At 44.8% G+C, this 18,370-nt stretch overlaps 1 protein-coding gene across 5 annotated transcripts in view; it reads right to left on the bottom strand.

Annotated features, from left to right (window-relative positions):
- Positions 1 to 18,370, bottom strand: part of Slit3 (slit guidance ligand 3) — a 606,864-nt gene that overhangs the window by 134,712 nt on the left and 453,782 nt on the right. For all 5 annotated transcript variants that reach the window (XM_004836404.3, XM_087194497.1, XM_021239832.2 and 2 more), the window contains 2 exons: positions 13,839 to 14,002; positions 4,767 to 4,908 (listed from right to left, as the gene is read on the bottom strand). In XM_004836404.3, coding sequence (XP_004836461.2) covers positions 4,767 to 4,908; positions 13,839 to 14,002 — 306 coding nt within the window. The remainder of the gene's footprint in view (positions 1 to 4,766; positions 4,909 to 13,838; positions 14,003 to 18,370) is intronic.

The following is an 18,370-nucleotide window of genomic DNA, read 5'->3' as shown; positions in this document are numbered from 1 at the left end:
GAGAGACTGAGGCAAAAAGACCTCAAGTTTAAGGCCAGGCAGGGCAACTTAGCAAGACCCTTTTTCAAAATAAAAAATGAAAAGGCTGGGAGGATATAGCTCAGTGGTGGAGTGTCCCTGAGTTCAACGTTCAGTACTGAAGGAAAAAAATGGCTCTCAGCAAGGCCAGAACCGGGATGTGAGTCTGAGTCCATGGCCTACACTTGCATCAGCTGGTTACTTTTCTGTTGGAAAACACTCTGGTTGGGTTAGTCATTCCCAGACTTTGGCATTTCATAGGCTAGGTGGTTTCTTTGACTTTCCCAATTAAGTCGATGTATGTGTAAACACGCATTTATGATTATGTAATTACAGGTAATTATACATACACAGAACACATATGCATTCTTTCTTCAGTGGTCATAATTTTGTAAAATTAAAGGGCAGTGCCAGGTGTGGTGGCACACACCTTGGGAGGCTGAGGCAGGAGGATTGCCACGAGTTTGAGACCAGACTGGGATACACAGCGAGTTCAAGGCTAGCCTGAATTATATAGTGAGGTCCTGTCTCAAAAAACAAAACAAAAGCCTTTTTTTTTTTTTTTTTGGTACCGGGGATTGAACTTGGGACCTTGTGCTTTCGAAGCAGGTGCTGGAACCATTGAGCTAAATCCCCAGCCCACAAAAGACATTTTTAATAAAACAGTAACAGAGCAACAAAGTCCGGGAACTTAAAATAAAGGATATTCTTTTAAAGTGAATATAGAAAAATATCACATTGTTCTAAACTTTCTCACTTTACCACATACTGGGAAAAGCTCAGTGATACTCAGACAGCCTCTTGGCAATCACTACTCGAGCCTGTTGATGTCTCTTTTAAAATTTAATGTCCATTGGCATAGGAAAAGACTTTATGAACAAATCTTCAGTAGCACGGAAGCTAGCACAAAGAATTAACAACTGGGATCTCATTGTATTAAAAAGCTTCTGCACTGCAAGAGAAACTACCGGCAGAGCTAAGAGACAACCTACAAAGAGGGAAGAAATTTTTAGCAGCTGTACCTCAGACAAAGGTCTACTATCGAGAATACATAAAGAACTGAAAAAAATCAGACCCCCCAAATTCAAAGACCCAATTCAAAAATGGGCATCCGAAATAAACAGACATTTCTCAGACAAAGAAGTAAAAACAGCAAATAAATATATGAAAAAATGTTCAACATCACTGGTCATTTGAGAGATGCAGATGAAAACAGCCCTGAGATTCCACCTCACCCCACAAAGAATGGCTGCTATCAAGAAATCAACCAATAACAAATGCTGACGGGGCTGTGGAGAGAAAGGAACCCTTCTCCATTGTTGGTGGGAATGTAGACTGGTGCAACCACTGTGGAAATCAGTGTGGAGATACCTCAAAGAAATAGGGCTGGAGATCCCATTTGACCTAGCTATTCCCCTGCTGGGTATCTTCCCCAAAGAATTAAAAGAATCATACCACAGCGATATATGTGCACCTATGTTTATAGTGGCACAGTTTGTAATAGCTAAAGCTTGGAAACAGCCCAAGTGCCCATCGACTGGAAACTGGATAAAGAAGATGTGGTTTTTTTTATAAAATGGAGTACTACTCAGCCATAAAGAATGAGAAACTAGAGACATTTATAGTCAAATGGATGCATATCGAGGCTATGCTCTTAAGTGAAATAAATAGGACACATGTGTAAATACCAAATAGTTTCTCTAGTGTGAGAAATTGAAAGTGTAAATAAGGATGAAAATGATTAAAGTGAATAATTGATAATTTGAAATAGGAAAAGGTCCAAGGGTTTGGGGATGGCGGGAGAGGAAGGGGAAAGGGGAGAAGGGAAAGGAAAAATTATGAGAAAGAAAAAAAAATGGAATCAAAGTCTGTGTAAATAGGGAAGGGTTGAGGGGGTGAAGGGCGTACAGGTAATGGGGAAAAAATAAGAACTAAGATACAGCATATTCAGGTACAAGCACCCAATGATAAATGCAAACGTATTTTATACCTAAAATGTACCAATTAATATAGATATAAATAAAAATAAATAAATAAAACTTAATGTCCAGATGTGAGTCCCACCATGAGCACTTGCAATGTGGATATCTGCAATTTCTCCCTCCTGAGACCTGACCTATGCACCTGTGAGGCCTGATTATGGGCACAGAGGTATGAAGCAGGGCAGAAGGGGGCAGGCGCAGGTCCGAAGTCGGGCCGGGGTGGGGCCACTGGCCATGGCCTGGTGGCTTAGGCTGGCCTCATCCATTGCACTGCCATTTTGAAACCTGGCCAAGGGAAGGTCTATGGTACCAGAGATGAAAAGTAAAAGCTGGCAGACCAAAGGAAGGGGTGAGCAGGTGTGGGAAGGAGAGCTCAGGGATTCCAGGCAGGGCGGGCTCTCCAACACCAGGGCCACAGCCCAGGGGGCAGAAAGGGGCAGTCACCAAAAGGGACAGCTCACAGTTGGTGCTGGGGGAAAGGAAGACTGAGGGCTCAGAGAAGCTGGGTGAAGGCCACAAAAGGCATGGACGGCAGGCAGAGGGGCCTCACTGAGTAGCTCCAGCCTGCAGGAAGGTTGTGGAGGCATGGGCTGTGCCCTCTGCGACTAGGAAAGACAGCTTTAAAGGGAATCCGAGAAAAGATGGCAAAGTAGAAGAAGAAAGTGGAACTCCACTATTGTAGGCCATACGTTTCTTCTGCTCGGAATAGGGGTAAAACTAGTCCTTAAAATGCCTCTTGGTCTGGCCCCTCATTACATTTCTGACCTCATCCCTTGCTGCCTTCCCCGTTAGTTGCTCCATTCTAGCCATGCTGACCTTCTGGTACACCAGGCACACACCTACCTTGGGGCCTTTGCACATGCCTTTCTCTCTACCTATTATACTCTTCCTCCAGATAGCCACTTTTCCCCCTTACTTGCTTCAAGTCTATCTATCCTTGTTTCATTTATTTCCATAGAGCTTACCACTTCCCAGCAGATTATATCATTTTACTCTGTTTATTGTTTACCCACCCCACTCCCAAATACAAAAGTCATAAAGGCAGAGATTTTGTCTATTTTGTTCATTGCTGTTTCTCTGAGTGTAAAACAATGACTGCAATGCCATAGGCTCACAGCAGATATTTGCTGAATGAATATACAAATGAATGAAAGAGCCAATGGGCCATCTGTTGGAATGACTTGGGAATAGAGAATACATATGGGGAAGGAAGGAAGAAGAGGTGGATGCTGGGAGAAGAGGAGGAGGTGGTGCAGAAGCAGACAGGCCAGGGAGACCAATCTTTTACTTGGGGGACTTTATCTAAGGATGTTTTCAGGGGCCAGGGATTTAGCTCAGTGGTTCTGCCACCTGCCTCTCAAGTGTAAGGTCACAAGTTCGATCCTCGTTACCAAAAAAAAAAAAATGATGATGATGCTTTCAGTAGAAAGGTTACAAATATTGAGGTCAAAAAAGCCATCTAGAGGTAAAGACAGAACATGAGAACAATGATGGTCATTTAAGCGTGATCTTGAGGTCATTGGTGACGGACACACTAATCATCCAAGAACAAGACCCTGGCCATTTTCTAATGCATGAAGAAAGGGCGAACTAGGCTGTGCTACATGGACAAACACATTTGACTGAACTTTTTACCTCCCGTACTCACATGCTGACATGCACCGTCTTGTCTCTACCTGAAGATCTACTATGTAGGAAAGAATCTGAAGTGATTCAAAATGGCTGAGAGCTCAGTCCCCTTCTCAGACATCGGCAGTGCTAGGCCAGTTCAGCTTTTGAGCTTTTCCCTCTTCCACTACAACTACTGTTTTATAAAGCATTGTCCATGTACCAAGGAGTGTTTTAAGTGCTTCACATCCAGTATTATCTCATTTGGTTTTCAATGTGGCCCATTAAAGTATAATTCTAACATTTTGACATTATTATAGGTAAAAAAACTAAAGCTGAAAGAGAGCAATTATTTTACCTATGGTCATACAAATAGTAAACGGCAGAGTCAGGATATAAATACAGCATAACTCTAGGGCAGGGGTTGGCTAGCTCCTTGGAAAGGATTGGACAGAACACATTTTAGGCTTTGTGAGCCACATGATCCTTTGTTGCAAATACTCAACACCGCTGCAAAAGAGAGGGGATATATACTACATGAATAAATGTGAGTGGATGTGTTCTAATAAAACTTTATTTGCAATCGCATTGTTTCTCTTTTGTGAGAAACCCAAAGGGTAAACGAGGACCTTCTAGAGGGTAGATATTGAAAAGTGGGAAGAACATGTTCAAATGGGAAAGGGAACAAGGGAGAGGGAAGGGGGAAGAAGGGGAAAGGGAAAAAAGAGAATGGAAGGAAACAAAGTCTTTGTAAACAGGGAGGGAAGAAGGGTTGAAGGGAGGGGAGGGGAATGGGAAAAAAAGAAGACTCAAGATATGTTATGTAGAGGTACGAATTCCCTATGATGAATGTGATCAATATATGTAACACATATGTAATAATATGTATGACAAATATGTACTGATAAAAAACATAAAGACCATAAATAAATAAAACTTTATTTACAAAAATAGGTGGTGGGTGCACTGGCCTATGGGCTGTACTGTGCTAGCTCTGTCCCGGAGTCTGTACTCCTGACCACTGAGCTATCACACCTGGGCAGCCTGGAAGGACAGCAGACTCCTGAGTGGTTCTAACGGTCAGCTTTAAAATCCCAGTATGCTCACAGCCTAGTAGAAGATTGGTGGGGACAGAGGGGTGGTAAATGGGGTACTTACATTTCAATAATGCCCTCCGGCAAGTTGGCAGGTATTTCGGTCAAGCCCTTTCCTCGACAGTCCACGATGTTATTGCTGCAAGTGCAGGTGGAAGGGCAGGAGAGGGAGTTGGCATTGCAGGCTGGGGCCTCTGAGTGGGGACCTGTGGGGCCAGAACACAATGATCAACTCATGTCTGTATCGGGAGGATGCAGACTTGCTGGATAAGCTAGCTGACAATTATCACCACCTAACATCTCTCCTCGCCTAGGAGTCACAGGAGAGATGCTGACCCTGACCTGACTCTCCCTAGCTTGTTCTACCTGCTCTGTTATTCCTTCATCCTAGGCATTTATAGAAAGAGGAGTCCTCAGAGTCAGTCATTCAAGAAAATAGGCCACTGGAATCCAAAGGGCCACTGGAACGGCTTTTGCAGGGCATTCAATATCTGAATGGTGGCTTTTACCTGGTGATTAGATGCTAAGTGTAGACACAACTTCAGCCCTTTTTCCTATTGGTTGGCGGCCACTGGAGGTATCAAATCAGAGGGAGAAAGGTGGTAGAGTTTCCCCATTTGGGGCACTGATGTCAAAATGTTCCTACATTCAGCAGCAGTGATACCTGAGCCATTTCCAAATGGCTTCTATATTCAGGAAACATGCAAATAAAACTTCTCTCACTAAAAAAAAGGTAGCAAAGATACTCCATAGTTTGGAGTCAGTTTTTCATTTTGTTTGAGGTGATAACCAGTGTGAATTTAAAGCAAAGTGATAAAAACTCACGCAAATGGTACCCTAGGAGCCTAGTTAGAAAGCCAAACACAAACACATCCATCACTAATCTAACTCAGGACTCAAAGAGTTACTAAGAATCTTAATGACTTTTTCTGGTGGTCCTATCAAATCCCAAATACAAGAAATATATTTAAATGTTTTAAAGACACTGTAAACATTTCCATGCTTTGCTCCCTACCTCAAAGTGAGGTAAGAATCTCAAACACATGTTGTTTTTGTTTTTGTTTTTGTTTTTTTAAATTAGATGTTATGGTCCAAAAGGGAAACCCCACCCAGTGGGCCTCCCAGGCCCCAGCCCACAAGTTCTGAATCTGGCCAGCAGTGGTCACTTCAGTATCTTTCCAGATCTCCCTCTGAGCAAAGGGCCCTGGGCTGAGACCAAATGCAGACCAACTTGGCAGATCCCCTCTCTGTACATGGAATCTCTGGGCAGTGGCTCTTGGATGGAGATTAAATGTGAAGGATGGAACATGTCTTCAGGGAAAAATGACTTATAGTTTGGCCTCTGTTCATGGAGAAATCAGAGCCAGAGTGAGTGTGGCTACAGTGGCTGAAACAGATGAGCAGTCAGGCTGGCCAAAGTCCTTATATGGACATGGAGGGTCCCAACTCCATATTAAATAGTGCCCATGACCCCAAGGGGAGGCCTCGCTGTAGGAGCTCATGTTGAGCCTAATTTGGGATCTTCCCAGAAAGTGCCAGTCCAATGACCAGATTCTTACTGCTCTTTGAGCTCATATACATGCAAAACAAAAATTTTAAAATATTCTCTTAGCTGGGATGTTTGAGAACATATTCTTGTCTGGCATACAAAGACTCAAGAGTCACCAGGGCCACACTAGGAGATCCGATGCAGACCATGGAAAATGCCACAGAGACAATGACTTACCCTAAAATCCCAACAGGAACAATCTAACCTGGAAAAGACTTCACTATTCTTTTCTTTTCCTTTTTTTTTTTTTGGTACTGGGGATCAAACTCCGGTCCTTGCACTTGCAAGGCAGGCAGCGAAACCACTGAGCTAAATCTCCGGCCCAAGACTTCACTTTTCTGAGAAAGTAACAACGAAGAGAGGCAGCAGACTAGGAATGAGAGGCTGTTGTGGCAGAGAATGTGGCCCTTGGAGTCTCGCTGCCTCGATGTGCATCTTGGTTCTATCACTTCATTCTTATTTCCCTGTGCCTTGGTTTTCCCCTTCTATAAAATAGGGGGAATCACAATTGTTATTTCACAGCATGGTTTTGTTGTGAAGGTGAAAACAAGAAAAGTTGATGCATGAGAATTAGAAGGATGTGTGGCACAGAGTAAGAAAGAGCTTAGTGATGCTGGTTGTTGTTACCAGTATTGGGTCTTACCATGTTACTAGACATCTGCAAGACCTTGGGCAAGCCACAGTACCTGCCTTCAAGCTTCTCTGTCACCATCTCCCTGAATAAGGAGCTTTGAACTATATGATTTCTGAAGAAATCACACATGAACTGCCCCCAGCCCTCAGGAGAATGGGAGCGGAACGCTCAGCAGAAGTCTTTCTCCTCTCCTCTGCTGAGTCTTTCTCTCTTTGCAGGCACATGGAGCAGCTGCAGGTGGGGGCTCCCATCGCCACTCAAGTCCAGAGGAGGCTGGGTGCAGTGGGTCTGGGTTCTGGGGCTTTTGAAGTGCAGATGGTATTCCCCAAAGCAAGCCGCCATGCCTGTGTGCCCTTCACATCAAGGGAAACATGTACCTGGCCAGACCAGGCCAGGGGCACCGCCACACCCAGCGCCTTCCTGCTGCCTGAGACCTTCCATTTCCATCCCTCCAGGCAGAAGGATGGAAAGGCTGTCCCTCTTCTGATCTGTCAAAATATTAACTAGGATGGGGTGTGTTAGAAAATGCAGGAGAAAAACATCCAATTCCAGGGTTCCTACTGGCAATAAGAAGACCCGACAGGCAGTTTTTTTTTTTTTCTCAAAGCTGCCCCTCCTGATTTCTGTTGAAATGAATTCTATTATAAACCAGGCCCAGGTTGCAGTGTTGGGTCCCCCTGGGAACTGGCTGGATCTTTCACAGGGTCCCTCTGAATCGGTTGGCAGAATGTATTACATTTCAAGGGATATTGTCAAGGCAAAAAAGCCTTTGAGAAAGATTCCTTAACCAGGTCACTAACAACACCTTTAATTACACAGAGAGAAACAACGGCAATTATAGCCTCTTCCAGCACCCTGAGCTGGCAGCTCCTCAGATAGGCATCCACGCGTGGGAGGACGGTGAGGATGTTACCTTTGCCATTAAACACAACACTTCAGACTTCAGATAAGGCTGAAAGACTGGTTCACTCTCTCTGGAAGCATCTTACCCTGATTCACGCCAATGGAACACACCCATTTCACACAGACCTCTGAGTGCCTGCGAGTGACGGTGAAGTCCCTCCCCTTTCCTGTCTCTGGATACGCTGAGACTGGAACGCAAATTCTGTAGGGGTAGTGACTTTTCTTGGTCTTAAGCACTGTTGCATTTGCAGTGCCTAAATCAGGGTTTGACCCAGAACACAGACTCAGTAAGCATAAGAGGGTGAGCACATGAAGGAAACTAGCCCTAAAGCAGAGGTGGAGGTTGAAGTGGGGTGATAAAGTGGCCACAGAAGAGGGAAGTCTCCTGTCCGATGTTCACTTCTGTCCACTGCGCTCTCAGGGCTGGCGAAGTGCATCTGTCAGTCACCTGGGTCTCCCCACGTGCCTTTCCCACTTGCACAGGTCAAGCTGTCCCAGGTGCTGTCCTGGGCAGTGTCAGCAAATCTCTCCCTTCTGGCCCTTCCTGTGCTCATATGTTGGGGGAGTCAGGGGCAGGAGGACACATCTACCCTTCCACCCAACAAATGACAGGCCAGAAAGCTGGGAAACAGAGAGGAATGAGACCCATGTTTCTATATTGGGATACAAGAAATCTCTCTACCTATCTTTGATGAGAGGAATATCTAGCTATGCATCTGCCCACGTGCACATGTGGGCTCTTCTTGTACAGATGGTCAATGAATCCACACTGTCCTCAAGTGAGCCTATCTACTGGCAAAGACAGTGGCTGTAAATCAGAGCATATTAATGGGCCAGCCCATAAAACTCCTGTGATCTACTTTCTAAAATGTTCTCTTATCAATTGAGAAGCACATTTGGACCTGCTCTTCCCATCTTTGTTTTTAAATAAGTCCCCAAGCTATCTATTCCTGAAAGTCTTTCAGTGGGACTAGAATAGCGCTCCACTGCAGTGGAAGAATGTTCTCAATGACATGGGGGAGCTGGGGAGGTGTCTTCCCTCTAGGGGCTGTCTTAATCTTCATTTAAGTTCTGGACTCTTTTTTTTTTCGGTAGTGGGGATTGAACTTGGGACCTTGTGCTTGGGAGGCAGGCGGTGACACAACTGAGCTAAATCCCCATCCCAGTTCTGGACTTTTAATCCAAAGCCAAAGCTACTTCTGTGGCAAACCAGGTGGGAACCAGTATGTGCATTGTTCGGATATCTCCCAAGACCCCAGGACCACGCCTGATGTCTTGAGGGAGGGCAGGGGAGAGTGCAGGGGAATGGAGATGTCAGCTCCTTCCTGCTTGGCATTAATTAGCAAGGCCTCCCAAAGCCAGAGCATTTAGAGTGAGAGGACAGGAAAGTGTTCCCAGCTAACACCTCTTCCAGGTACAGTCCCCAGGGCTGCCAGCATGGGCAGGCAGGACACTAGTTACCTCTTCTGACTGTACAGCTCCCCTCTAGTTCTCAGAGAAAAGGAAGATAGGCCCATGACAAGGAGCTGCTTCCTGCGCGGCCATAAGCTCATCTTTAATTCTTTTTCTAATGAGGAAAATGGGCATGACGGTTACACTGAAAGCACAAGGAACCCCAATGTTGGAGAGTAAATGCCAAGGACACTGTAGTGGCCAAACTTAACCATCATTCTCACAGAAGCAGCTAGAACCTACTAAATGTTTACTATGTGCCACAAACCACATTAAATGTCTTACACATATTAACTCACTTGATCCTCATGATTTAAGATCATGATTTAGTCATGATTTAGGTTCTTACGACCATGACTCCCATTTCACTGATGAAAAAATTGCAGAGTGAGAAGGTTAAGCAAACTGCCCAAGATCATACAGCTATGGGACAGCAGTGCTCTAACGTTTGGTCTGGTGCTGTTCTTTCTGACTCTTCTGCCAAAAAGATACCCAGAAAGCCTCTGCTTATTGCCATGAAATAGAAAATCACCAGAGCCTCTGAAGCAGAAATTGCAGGTTCAGGGGCCAAGACAAGGACCGTGGTAATGACACTAGCAAGGGATGGACGCTCTTCCATTTCTTTCTTTCTGTCTGAAAAAAAAAATAACTCAGAGTAAAAAAAAAAAAAAGATCTGATGGCCTTGTATATAGAAATAAATTAATTCCGGTATTCAAATTAAGCCTCCCTTCTGGCCTCTGGCCTTTCAAAAGCCAACCACAGACTGCAACGACAATGGAGCTTGAGCAATTATGATGAGAATATAAATGAATGTGATTTAAATACCAGAGGCATGATAATTTTGGAAATGGCTAAATAAACCTAATAATCTCATTCTTGCAATGTTCAATTATGGTGCTTTAATTAAAACCTCCTAAGGAGATGGGTGGCTAGTCATGGCTTACCTTAATTATCTTTTTACTTAGTAACTAGTCCCTAATTTATATAAAAAATGAAAGAAAAGAAAAGCAAGAAGAAGAGGAAAGTCTCTTGTTTCCAGGGAGATGAGTATATTTCATTTTTAATAATAAATGAAGAAGTATTTATGGATAGGCTATTGGGCTCAAGAGTCTTCCTAGGAATGGAAGCACCTGAAAAAAAAGATGTGGTCCCTTATTACTAGAAGACAGAACTGATATTTTTATGAAAAAATATCATATGTTCAAGGCCATGGGGCAGAATAGTGTGAAGCAGACAGGCAAACCAATGGACTAAAAAATATTCAAAGGAAAGAGAAAATTGATACAAGAGGTCAAATATTTAACTAACAGCCAAAAACTATGAACTATGACAAGTAGTAACTCTCACAGAATAACCAGGAAAGGAATACACGGGAAAAAGAAATCCCTTTTGATGAAGAGAGAAAACCACTTGTAAAGCACATAACATGAACTTTTTCTCTGGTCTCTTGTTGTGAACTTTGGTAAAGTTCTGGCCTGGCCCAGGCAACTGAGGAGGAAGCAGGGCCTGTGAATTCCATAGCCCTCAGGTTCCAGCCTTTCTCTCCAAACAAGAGAAAGAAGCAGAGAAACTCAGCAGTCACCAGGCAGGCAGGTCGCACAACAGAAAATATGCTAATAAAAAAATAAAGGTATATTTCTGCACCTTGGTGAAAAATTCCCAATGCCTTCTCAGGGAAAGAAAATAAATATCTTCGACTGGAAGCATAGAGCTGACAGAGATGAATTTTGCTTAAGTGTGCTGCTAGCAAAGTTTTGGGTTAGTTGGTGTGATAAGGCGCCCTTCTCCAGGGCTTCTGTGAGGAAACAGCCAGGCTCCAGACGGCTGGATTTAATTCAAAGGGAGATATCAGGGACTTGGGCAGGCAGAGCCCTCCCAGGCTGAGGGAGATAAAGCTCTTTCCTGTCTCTGGAGCCCTGTGTTTGGTGAGTTCTTGATATCACTAAAGGGCCCAGGGGGCTTTTCTTGTGCCAGCTGACAGAGACCACTGGTGATGAAGCCACAGGCAGGGATGGCTTAATTGGTGCCCAGCGCCTCTGTCTCCTGAGCAGATGACCTCTAGATTTTGAAGAGACGTTCTTGTCCTCCAATCTTGATGGAAGCCTCATTCTAGCTGAATTGTTAGGGAAATGGCTAGAGTGGGGAGCATTTGTGGTTTTGCAGTGTCAAACAACCACTGTCAGGTCCTCAGCTCTGTACAAAACAGCCTCATCCGGAGCCCTTGCTGAAGCTTGGGGTGGGGCTGGGCTTGCACCCTCCACAGTGTGTGGGGCGGTCAGTTCCTGAGTGAGGCCTTTCCTCCTCTCTGATCTCTTTCTCAGGGCCTCACAGTCTGACTGCCGGTGCTGTATCAGCATGCCCAAATGGAGCCTTGCTCCACACTGTTTCCTCCAGCTTTAACAGTTATGGAGAAGGCAGCACTTTTTGTGGGGATGCTACTTCCTCTAGACCATTATAACTGACAGTGATCTTTTCTAAATGAACTCCTCCTGGCATCTAGTTTTTAATCTATGGGTGCTAGGTAAAGCATTTAAAACATTCCTCAGCACAGGCGTTCCTATACACCATTGCCCTAAATTCACACTATAGGTGAGAGGGTGGAGGTTGTTAGCATGCTGATGTTTGGAACTGAAGTTCTCATGTCCTCAGAAGACACCTGGTTTCCTAGTAGAGGATACAGAGACCATCGTAAGGAATGGACTTGGCTGCTGTAAAGAGGGAGGGTATTAAGGATGCTCTTATATAACAATACCCACCTGTTAGATCTAGCCTTGTCTAAGGAAGGAAATTTGGGGCATCAGCATTTCCAGGATTTAGGAAGGACAGCCCTCACTCCCAAGGGCTTTGGATTTTAACTGTTGTTGAGTAAAGAGTGGTATACCTTTGTTTTGACAGGAAGTCACTTGCAGGACAAAGTGGCATTCATGGTCAAGCACCACATTAAGCTCAGCACCCACCTATAATGATGTGTTTTAACATTCTCTCTAATTAGTTTTTCTCACTAGCTCTTGGATGACTCCTGCACTCTCTAATTATTTCTTTCACTGGCACTTATGCCGATATTGCACCCTTTGCCTAATAATTACAGCAATTATAGTCACTATATTTGAATTTGGTGACTGTGTGATAAATGGTTTTATTATACATGTGTGATGGGAAGTGATTTCTAAGTGGGTGTCTAGGGGAAGCTATTGAGGCACTGCTCTGAGACAAGTTAAAAATGTTTTTGGAGAACAAATAACATGCTGAAGTAATAAGATGACAGGAGGAAGCAGCACAGAGCGAGATGAAATCGAATTCAAGGAAATTTTTGCATAGTACAAACGCAGCCTAAGAGGAGAACAGGGCCAATTTGCACTCGAGGCCATACTGGGGCTTGGGAGCACAGGCTGGACTCAGGAAGCCCTCAGTGTTAAAAGTCCTCAGGAGAAGGGCTGGGGATTTAGCTCAGTGGTTTCACCACCTGCTGCGCAAGCGCAAGGACCAGAGTTTGATCCCTGGTACCAAAAAAAAAAAAAAAGTCCTCGGCAGGTAAGAGGCATGTAAGCTCAGTTCCCTGTGGTTCTTGCTCCCTCCTGCGCACCAACTTCCCAAGCTCAGCCTGTGGGTCCACCGGGTTCTTAGAAATCTGTCTGCCTCTTTGGGGAACTCCTCAATGTCATATTGTCTTTTTGAAAAAGAAAATCAAAGGATCAGCTTTACTTCTTTGTCACCAGGAGAGGGAAAAGTACAGAATGGCAATGAAAAGTAAAGAGCAAGCAAACTAGCAAGATTTAGAACCTGGTTTAAAAGCAATGCCCTCTGGGAAGATCTTAGGTTACTCAAGCACTTCCAATCCCTGGAGATCGGAGCTATACTCAGTTATGTGTCTGTACAGCTCTGTTTTGTGTGATACAAAGATAATCTGTGCCTCTATTACACTTCAATTACCCACAGATCAAACTCTTAGGTTTGCTTAGCACATTTTGTGGGCCTACTAGATTCTAATAATTAAGCTCCATTTATTTAGCTCTTACCAAGTGCTGTGTATTATGCTAAGTGCTTTATTGCATTATTTCTCATGATACTCCCACCCATCCTTTGAGTTATATGCTATTATTATTTCCATTTTGCAGACAAGTGATGACTTGCCAAAGTCACATACTAGGAAGGGGCAGAGCTTGGATTTCCAGCCAGCCAGGCAGGCTGAGTCTGCAGCCTACATTACCCTGTCTCTCAATTTTTGCAAGCATTTGGAGGACAGGAACATGTGTAGACAATGCTAAAATACCTCCATTATATACCTGTTTCCCAATGACACGTGGCTCTGCACGTTAGGTTTCCTAGCATCACTCACTGTGGTCCTTAACAAAAAGTGATTCAAGAGTTCCTTTAGCATTTTTAGATGCCAAAAAAAACCTTTAAAAATGTTTCTTTGAAGCCCTCAAGGGACTCCAGATTTCTTCAAGTGACAACTATGTACTTGGGACAACCTATGGGATTCTTCTACACCTACCTCTGGGCTGGGGTATGTGTTCAAGACCAGGGTCAGAGTAGGAAGAGCTTGTGGGTGGCTGAGTCATAGCCCAGGGAGGGAGACAATGTGGGGAAGCCTCACCTGGACACACATACTCTTTCTTCTGCACATCCGCCACATTGAAGCCCCTTAGGTGAACAGGAGCCATGCACAGTGTGAATTGCCCAATTGTCCTTCGCTGTCGCAACCAATCTGAGAGCCAGGCCAGGTGGCAATCACAGTACAGGTGGTTGGAGTGGAGGCGCCTAGGAGAAGAAGAGAGGGAAGATGCTGTCACCCAGTGAAGAGAGGAGGTTGCGCTTGGTTGAAGGGAGTGGGCCATGCCTCTTTTGCCTTTTCCCCCAGTGTGACAATTCTCAAGAGCTGGGGGAAACACTTCCCTTTGTGCTCCTGAAAACAGAAGCCTCAGCCCTTTTATTGCCAAGTCACAAACTGTCTGCCTGGATAGGGCACATCTTGTGGGTGCCCTCGGGGTTTGAGCAATTCCCACTTCTTAATAATAATTCCACTCTTTTCTTTTCCTTGCAAGAACATAGAGGAGGGAGTGACAATATTGTACCATGCCGATCAAGTCAAACTTAGGAAAGGGTCATTCCCTGCATATTTTAGTACTTTAGCCAGCAGGAGTTACAGATAGCTTGGAACATGGTTTTTAACTTCAAGGCCTGCTATGCTGTGGCACCATGGTTTACTCATTAGTTCTCCTTCTCCCTTCCTTCCCCAGTGTCCTTCAGAAGCCCACCACAGGAAATGTTGGTGGGCCTAAAACAAGTATCTCTTGTGTACAGTAGACGCGGTAAATAAGGCACGAAGTTAAGTGTACTTCCTGAAGGATATACCTTCTCTCTGCCCTCCTAAGGTGTTGGAATTCATAGCAATCTCTTCATGGTGCCTCTCTCCCTCTTTGCTAAATTTAATTCCACTTGGCGTATTTGCCATTTTGACTGATTTAAGTGTCTCTGAGAGGATTTTCCAACCAGTTCCAGAACTCTTTGGCTTTCCTCCTCTGGGAGCTGTGATTACAGATCAATTTCTTGCCCTTGAGTGAATAAGGTTCCCTGGAGGGATCTGCCTGTTCCACTTCTGAGGGGGAATCCCATCTGGTTAAATGACTTGAACTTCCCTTCCATGAGTGGCTAAGAATATTCAGGGCTTCTAAAAATTCTTCCTCAGGACTTTCTTTCAGTTGGAAACTTCCAAATTCCCTACAGCCCCAGGTCATTAGAAGTGGTAGTGAGTTTTAGTAGTGTCAGACTTGGGTTTCTGATGCAAATTTCAAATGCCTTACCCTAGACATGCTATCAGCTGGAGCTATCTTAGGACTTTCAAGTGCTCCATGTCAAGCCTGTTAATACTGAGTGGCAGCCTGAAGCAGTGGCTTGGGTGCCTATAATGAGAGAGCTGACAGGCTCTTGACCACGTTCCACTCAGCGTAAGGTCAACACTGCCAGACATGAGGCAAGCACCGCGAACTCAGCTGCATGCTGGCCAGGCCAGGCTTTCCTGTGGCTGCAAGGTCGCAGACCTCCAGCAGGCCAGGGCCAATGGGGGCCTTGGCTGCCCCAGATCCCATTACTTCTAGACTAGATTAACACATATTCATATATAATGTACGTTTTTGGGGTATGATGTTGTTTCCAAAACTATTAATTCTGATAGCATTTTCTTTTTGTATCTTGAAGTAAGCTGAGTTCTTTTCAGAAGCTTCTGGGGCCTGGATACAATAACTATATGGGTTCGAAGACATTTTCCTTTTCAGTTTCAAAGATCAGACCCTCTGAGCTGAAGCAAGTGTGGCTTCCTCCTGGCCTGCACTCTGCACACAGGTGTGACAGTTGGGAAAGGGACAGGAAGAGCTCCAGCCTTAAGCTGGTGGGAAGGACTTCAGTTTCAGGAGTAAAGCAAGACCTCTGTTTTGTCACTAAATATGATCACTTTGTGCCAAGGGCAAAGGAAAAGATTGGGGATGCATTTTCAGCTGGTTAGCGTTTCCTACAGAGCAAAATGGAGAGGAGAGAATTCCATGGGGAGTAAACTCCCCCTAGGTCTAAATGCTCCAGGAGGTCTGGCTGTGGGACAGGGTGGAACAGAAGGCAGGCAGAGTGGCAGTGCAGATTGAGGTGTGGCAATTCTGCCCTGTGCTGCAGAACTGGAGCCATTTGCTTAGCTTGGCTTTCATGTGGAAAGGCAGTTTCCCTATCTGGCAGTGAGGTATGGATGGTAAGATGAGGGGATTTCACTGTGAGGCAATGAGCTCCGGTCCCTGAGGAAGGTTAGTGCAAACAAGTTCTTGCCAGGCCCAACAGAGGCTAAGAGAGCAATGGAACAGCAAAATGAGGTTTGGACCAGTCAGGTCCTTATTGGGCTGATTAATTTCTGGGATAAGCAAAACATCGGTGGTCTCCCTTTTGGAAGATTATGCTAGGTTGGTTCTTTCTCAGTCTTGGCTGGCCAGCAACATGCTACGCCTGTTTTTAACCTCGCTGCAGATGCTCCCATTCTTTTACCCATCATGGCAAGAATTTCTCCCCTTCCAAGTGGGACCACAGAAAAGACCCAAACAATGTGAAAGCCACTCAAAGCCTCTTGTCAAAAGCCCAGGACAGGGAATAGGCTCCGTTCCCTCCTCTAGGAATTTTATCCATCAGAAAAGCTAGATGTGCCCAGCTGGGGGCCGACTACTTCAGTCCATCTTTCACATCCTGTTTGGGAGATCAAATTGAGCAATACCACCCCAAACACTATTATTAAAAGAAAACTAATCATGGTGATCATGAAACTTGAGCTTCAACATTGTGAGGAATATTTCAAATGCTTTTAAATGAAATTAATTACTTTCCACAATGTGGGCATGTTGTGACAGTGATGACACTGGGGGATGGTGGCATTCGTCGGCTCTTGAGCCATGTGGAAGCCCTGGTGGCTCCTTCCCCTGCACACTCGGCACACCTTCTTCTGCATCTGTACCTTCTGAATGGTATGAATTGAGGCATGGATGTCAAACTGCCTGAGTTTGACATTGGCTCTATGCTTTCTGACTTTGACTTTTGGTGCCGATTTAACTCTGGCTTTTAGTGTTATCATCTGTAAAATGGGGAGGATAATGGTGCCTCTTCTTAGGGGTACTGTGGGGATTGAAGCAGTTCTTGAGAAGTGCTTAGCACCGGGCCTGGCACACAATGAACCACTGAAGAAATGTTTGCTATTCCTATGATTCAGAGGAGATTAGTCCAGATTTCAGTCTCTTCCCAACCCAAGGACCTGCCCTACACAAGGGTATGTTTTCTTGTTTAGACACCAAAGCATCAAGGTGCTAGGTGGTTCCTGCATGTTGTTCTGCAACCTTTTGATGATGGACAGACACATCATATTCCATGCTGATGAAACCACCTTTAAAGAACATAGGGTGAATGAATACAAATGCCAATTTACAAAAGGTGCCTTTTAGCCACAGATGCTAAATTAAATTTCCAGCAAATCCTTTTAGAGAGGGTCACTGTTCATTTTCTATAAAATGTGGCTTTCTGAATTCAATATAAAAGCTTTCCTTTGGAAATCCCATTTATGACTTCCTTCCTTTCTCCTTCTCCCTCCTTCTCCACCACCCCCCCCCCCTCCCCCCCCCTCCCCCAACAGTTTAATTACAGTGAAGGGGATTAGTCAGCTCATCTCCAGGGAGTTCCATACAGAGCCATCTCTGAAATTAAACCAAAGAGAAAATGGCAGCAGGCAGGGAGCAAAGAGAGGAGAAGAGATTGATTGATTGATTGATCTGAACTCATCGGATGATCACTCAGGACCACACAGCAGAAGGACACCAGAAACAAGGAGGTAAAACCCTCTTGCCCTCTTCTTCCACCCCAGTGAACCCCAAACAAAGCACCTAAGATCCAAGACTAAACATCCCCTTCTAACTCCTATGAACCCAGCCTTGCTTCTGTTACTGCTCCTCCTAAACTGCAAGTAATGAAGATAGGAAGCACAAATCACAGAGGAAGAGTCTGAGAAGCTGGGACATGCTCCCTGCAGATGAGGATCATTTTTCTCCTGTGCTCCCACTTGTCTGGGGTGATGCAGGTCCAGCATCCTGAGACTTACTTTTGGCTTCTTGCCTGGGAGCCCTCGGCTACACACTTCCCCAGCTGAATTGTGGTTTGCTGGGGACTTTGAAGAGGTCTTTGAAGACCAAATGGCTTCTCCTTAAAATTCTCTTAATGCACCATGCCATTTTAAGAGGGAGGGAAAAGGAGGGTTTCTCCTGGCTGGGGTGTGCTAACACTGGAGGGATCCAGGAGAAAATCTGGGGAGTGGAGACGGAAGCGTGGGTTGAATTATTATTACTCTGCATAATAACTAGCATTTGTTGTGTGTGGATGATGTACTAGGCACCTCACATGTTAAAGCACATTTCATTTGCAATGCCAGTGAGGTAAGCATTTTTTTTTTTTTTTTTTTTTGGTACCAGGGATCGAACTTGGGTCCTTGAGCTTGCCCAGCAGGTGGCGAAACCACTGAACTAAATTCCTGGCCAAGGTAAGCATTTATTAACTCACTTTCCTTGGCCAAAAGGATAAAGAAATATGCCTAAAGTAAGTAGCAGAGCTCGCATTTAA

Source organism: Heterocephalus glaber, unplaced genomic scaffold, assembly GCF_053883595.1.
Source record: "Heterocephalus glaber isolate CG9 unplaced genomic scaffold, H.glaber_assembly_v1.0 deba00001606, whole genome shotgun sequence".
NCBI classification, from domain to species: Eukaryota; Metazoa; Chordata; class Mammalia; order Rodentia; family Bathyergidae; genus Heterocephalus; species Heterocephalus glaber.
This window is presented reverse-complemented; position numbering and strand designations above follow the sequence as displayed.